The sequence below is a fragment of the Berghia stephanieae genome, chromosome 5 (assembly GCF_034508935.2).
Source record: "Berghia stephanieae isolate SIO BIC M18660-M18661 chromosome 5, UCSD_Bste_1.3, whole genome shotgun sequence".
In the NCBI taxonomy this organism is placed as follows: Eukaryota; Metazoa; Mollusca; class Gastropoda; order Nudibranchia; family Aeolidiidae; genus Berghia; species Berghia stephanieae.
Window position 1 is genome coordinate 34680934 of NC_088364.1, and position 6071 is coordinate 34687004.

General features: G+C 38.8%; 1 protein-coding gene across 1 annotated transcript in view; it reads left to right on the forward strand.

Moving 5' to 3' along the window:
* The first annotated feature begins 5183 nt into the window (after positions 1-5183).
* The window catches only part of LOC144973928 (uncharacterized), a 2440-nt gene continuing 1552 nt past the window's right edge, over positions 5184-6071 (forward strand). The window contains exon 1 of the mRNA XM_078916816.1: positions 5184-5207. Coding sequence (XP_078772942.1) covers positions 5184-5207 — 24 coding nt within the window. The remainder of the gene's footprint in view (positions 5208-6071) is intronic.

Consider the following 6071-nt stretch of genomic DNA (forward strand, 5'->3'; position numbering starts at 1 on the left):
CTCCGCTTAATCACTACCCCTTGATTCCATCATGATTACACATTGATTCCATCCCAGTTGGAGAAAATATCTCAAAAATACATAAAAAAGTAGTGAAAATATGTTTCTCATTGAACCATTTTCGAACTTTAATATCGTATCACACATGAAAAGCTTTCCAGTCATTATTTAAAAAAAAAAACAACCCAAAATACTGCACCATTTATAAAAGATCATGTCATCACAATTTACCATCATTACAGCAATGGCTTCCCTAAAGTGCAGAGATCTCAGTGTTCAATAGAAACTTCAATTAATTGCGATGCAGAGTCAATTCCAAAGCAAACGCAAGGCGAGCTAGCTACGAAGTACCGCATATCAAGACCCCAAGCCTTTCTTTGATAAAAAACAAGGATGACCTTGCGGTCGAAGTGAGTAATGGATCAAATCTAGGATGTAAACTACAGAGAAATGGCCAGCAAGGTGTCATTGAAAATGCTTTAGTCATCTGGATGGGTGATAAGTTAAACCAAGGCGCTCTACTATACTGCCTAGAGACCTAATCAAGTAAAAGGCAACTGAACGGGCATCAAAACAAGGCACGTCTTTCTCCAATCAGAAGCTGGCTCATGATATGGACAGGCCTGTAAATCTTCCGTCTATTGTCGGATTTCCGACAGTACGATTTTGCTCTATAAGTGCTAAAAAAAATAAAATAAAAGATAATAGTGAAAATAAAATTCGTAACGCCAAAGAACAGAACCAATAAAAAAGAAAATAAAAGACTTATTTCGTTCCTCGAAAAAATTAGATTTTATTCCGTTTCAAATGCCGACTTAAAAAACAAACAAACCAAAAACCTTTTTATTTGTCGCATCAAAGACAAAACATGCCGTCTATCAGTTAGCTATAATATTATCATGCCACCTACACGCTCCGCTAGACGTTTATGTATCCACTGCTTGGCTACTGTGCCACAGCCAGCGAGAGAGAGGTCGCGAAGTTCGCGCGAGTCGTCTTCACACACACACCTAGTCGGTAACGTTCTCACACCACCGCACCACCTCTTCTTCTTCTTCTTCTTCTTCTTCTTCTTCTTCTTCTTCTTCTATAAGAATTAATCCAAATAAACGAAGGAATCAGCGTAAACATTTAACACAAACGGGAGCGAAGATACGCAAATTTCCGTGTCGAGCACTACTAGACGTCAAGATACACATCCTTCAAAAGGGTAGGTTCTCTTCCTTTCATTTTACAACTAACTCAGACCTGGGACCTCAAATACTTGGGATTTTTTATTTTTTTGGATACCATAAAATAAGGACCTCGTTATAAATAAGTAGGGGAAAGTGACATGATTTGACTAGTCAATTGACGAGTCATATCTGTGTTGTGTCCATATTTTTTGTCCTGTTGTGTCTATTTTCCCGTGTTCAAAAAGTTCCGACAATTTTTTCACCAACCATTTACAGTTTACAGGCCTGGATGGAAAGGTCGACACAATGTCTTATTAAAAAAAAAAAAAAAAAAAAAACATGTCGAAAAACATGATGCTGATGCGTCACGATTACTATTTTTACAAACAATAATGTCACATTTTGTTATCGATAAAACATGAAAAAGACAAGTAAAAAAGAACCCCCCCCCCCCCCCCACACACACACACACAAAAGAAAAAAATAAATCAACAAACAACCAAAAAAAAACAAACAAACAAAACAAACCCTTCCAATGAGGTCATCGCTTCAACATGACGGTCCCAAGCCCACAGAAAACTCAGAAGGGTAGGGGTCCTATATGAATAGCACATGAAAGCTGGTGCTTCTTCTTAATCGCATACTCCGCACACTCTGCTTAATCGACACACTAACCCAAACTCCCGAGGGTGTGCGATTAAGCAGAGTCGACTGTATAACTTCATTTAATGTTAAACCTTGAACTTCTTGATCTTTGAAGTTTCAGATTTAAGACCTTGACAAGTTTGAGTCATCTTAATCTTTCAGTAACATTTGCTGAAGTAAGCGTTTTCTGGCTTAAATGAGAAAAATAGATTTAGTCAAATGTATGGTAGCGTTAACACTTCAGGGACAGTTGGCAGTACCCAAAGCAGGCGGGGAAGTCACTTTTGTTTTATCTTCTTTCCACTATATATGTTTTCCAAGTTGCTTTTTGTCTTTGTTTTGGAATGAGATTATTTGCTTTTGTCCTGGCCCTGGCCGGAGTCTTTATCTGAGAGGGAAACAGTCAAATGTATAGTTAAATTTTTGTGTGGTGACATTTTTTTCCCTTATAAACCAATTCTTTGTAATGTACTGTTATAGTTGTTGTATTGAATAATGATTTTGAGTGTATTCCTCTTAGTGGCATCCTGTGCTTGTATCTGGATGAGACTTTTAGGTGATCTCAAACTAAGTACATTGATGGTATGCTCTTGGAATATACATCTGTTGCCTATTTGTACCATGCCATTCTCCTTTGTCTTACTTTTTCTCACGTGCTTTTGTTTGTAAATCAATATATTTTTTTTTACTATTCCGTGTTCTTCCTTTGTCTTGGAATGGGATTACTAAGTTTTGTCCTAACCCTAGCCGGAGTCCTCGGCTGGAAGAGAAACAGTTGAATGTATAGTTATAGTTTTGGGAGCCTGGGTGGGGTTCCTGGCCTTCCATAGTGGGCAGGGTGACACTTACTGTGTCTTCTATCCCCTTATGGGTTAATAGCCAATCCCATTGTACCCCGTTTTGTCTTTTGTCTCTATCCATAATCGTTCTTTCCCTTTCATGGATTGAGATGACTCGAATTTGCCCAGCTTCTGGTTTGAATCATTTGTTTAGAGGGAGGCAGTTAGCTATTCCAATTGTTTTTTTGTTTTTTTTTTTATGGGAAGTTTTATTTTTCCGTATAAAAATACCTTATCTTTCAATAAGTAAAGATTTTGGGGAGAAAATTAAGCCTTAGTTGGATGGCATTGACTTGCCTGGTGGCATAGGATGTTATTTGCCAACTTGCTATGTCTTCTGCCTATCTATATTATATGAATATTTAAATTATTTGCCTTAAGAGTGAGACGGAAAGATATTCCATTGTATTTTATGGGAAGTTCATTTTTTCTTGTAAAAATGTCTAGTCTTTAAATAAGGAAGGGTGTTTGGAAGAAAATCTAACCTTGGTAGGGTGGCCTTGACATCCCTTGTAGCATAGGAGGTCGGTTGTCCACTTGCTGGGTTTTTTTTTTGTTTGTCTATCTATATATGTTTTGGTCTTCTACATTCTGTTTTTTTTTCTGGCCAAGCCCTGGTTTGAGCTATTTGCATTCGCTATGATCCCGGCTTTAATCCTTTTCCGAGAGGAAAGCGATCAAACATGTTATTAATGTATGGGTAGTCTACCAGTACCATGAGACTCATGGAGTCAGAGTTAATCCCGGTTTATATAACAGACAACAATCATTTCCCACTAGTTGGACAGGGCGTGATTCTATTGCAAAGTACCTTCGGCCAGATCTTAATAAAATGAATACAAATTATAAAATTCCATAATTTATTCATCTCACAGGGGAAATTTGTCTCTAAGGTCTATTCCAAGAAAAGACTGGAATAATCAGTGCAGCGCCTCAAATTGAGCTAGGGTAGGGTGACTTGTTCAAGGCCACACAGCGCAGAGGCGGTTGATCGAACTCGGTACCTTTCGGATACGAAGCAAAGATCGTACCGCTGCACCCTGCTATCCAATCATTACTGGGTGGATGAGAATGGGGGGGGGGGGGGGGGGGGGGGGGGGGGTCATAAATCAATCTCGACTCAACCCGTGATCGATACTTTTCTCTTCGCCTGTAAGGAGAGTGCCCTACTAACTTCCTGCCGAGATTCCCATTATCTTATTGAAAATGATGATTGTTACATCTCCTTGTATATGATCCATCGCTTCAAAACTCATGTCGGAGTGGTTTTGACGCTTAAACTAAAATATACTTTATAAACAAACTATAATACTGGAGATAACTTTGTTTCATTAAGATGATTGCAAACCAAAATTTCAAAAGTTCATATGTCATAATATGTCATCCTTTTAATTGGATATTTACTTTCTGGTATCCGCTTCATCTCGACACAATACACACTTACCAGTTTGAAGGGATGGGTCACATCTATAAATGTGTGGCTATTGATCTTGTGGTGTGACATTCGCCTTTGAACTCGGCAGTCCAGGGTTAGAATCCCACTCTGACTGGCGCATAGTTGAGTCCTTGGAAAAGGCTCTTTACTCATTTCTTTCACCGTACTCTCGTGTACGAGTGCCTGGCCATTAACAGCGTTGTCTCTGTCAGGGAAAAAATTGTCTCGTCCTACCTGCATGTTAAATGTTGCTATTAGCTAGGGATCCCTTCGTGGAGCACGATAATGGATAATCCGCTATATAATATATAGTTCACTCCCAAAGGTGTCCCCCTCCCGTATTCCCGGCTTCACTCTCAACTGTTATCTACTTCTTGTGGTCCCTGGTTCATTCCCCATTTGTGCCCACCTCCTATAGTCTCAGGTTAATCCCCCTCTGGTGCCGACCTCCCATAGTCCGGTTTCAATTCCTACTGGTATTGTTCTCACTTAGTCCCGGGTTCCTTTCCATCTAATATCCTCCTCCCATAGTCCCTGGTTCACTTCCCACTGCTACCCACTTCCCATAACTTCGGTAGTAGTAGTAGTAGTTAGTAGTAGTAGTAGTAGTAGTAGTAGTAGTAGTAGTAGTAGTAGTAGTAGTAGTAGTAGTAGTTTGGTGGTGGTGGTTGTAGTAGTAGTAGTAGTAGTAGTAGTAGTAGTAGTAGTAGTAGTAGTAGTAGTAGTAGTAGTACTAGTAACAGTAAAAGCAGCAGCAGCAGCAGCAGCAGTAGTAGTAGTAGTAGTAGTAGTAGTAGTAGTAGTAGTAGTAGTAGTAGTAGTAAAAGCAGCAGCAGCAGCAGTAGTAGTAGTAGTAGTAGTAGTAGTAGTAGTAGTAGTAGTAGTAGTAGTAGTAGTAACCAGTCACCAATAGGCTAACAACACTGGACGCTCTAACGCATATGAGGCATAACAGTGTGCTATCACACTTCTGACCTGTTGAAAAAAATCAAATCTTTCTGAGGATGGCCCAAAACTGAGTCATTGTAAAAGGCCTTTATTAATTTTCTCACCATACTCAAGTGTAAAATGAGTACATGGATCGTAACAATGTCAGGAGGACTGAAGGCATCGGTGAGATGCGCAAGAGCCTAAACCGGTCGCCATTACACGAAAGACGCATACACAAAAATTCAGTCCTCTTTCAGGCCCGTCATGGACTGACAACGATCCCAATAAAATGGGACTCAGGGAAGTGTACACCAGTGGGGAGTGAACATGAGACTATGATTTTCGGCGGGTTTCGTAAAAATGAAAGTGACCGAGTAGTTAAGGCATTGCACCGGAAGGTCCCGGGTTCAAGACCCACTTCAGGCACTTTCGTTTTTTTCTTTGAGCAAGATTATTAACCCCCAATTAGATCACTTGGACAACATGGGTTATTCCTGTTGATATCAGACATCTTGTTTAAAGAATTATCTATATTCCTTCGTGGAATGCCTATGTGACGATATCTTATGATGTCGTGGCGGAATGACATTTTTTTTTTTAAAAAAAAGGTCAAGAGTGGTAGTACAGTTATAGGTCGGTTAATTTTTTTTTTTTATAATTCATCCCCCTAATTAGAACAAAAAGCCCCTTCAATTAAAATACTCTCTCTCTCTCTCTCTCTCTCTCTCTCTTTTTTTTTTTTTTTCTTTCTATCTTTCCTTTATCGATATAATATAATATCTCTCTAAACCATTCTTCTATCAATCTTCAGGTTATTTTTATAAACGTCATCTGGTTATTGAGAGATGATTAATCTGTTACAATTATAAGGGGTGCTCAGCTTTGATCAATCTTTTTACCTTTGTTTTTACAATGTTTTACAATTTTAATTTATTAAAGATACTCGAGTCTTATTTCTAAGATCCGTAACCCCTGTTTTACAGTAACAACGATAAAACAAGTAAAAACAAATACTTTCTGGCCTTTTGACCAAAAGTTAATTCTAAA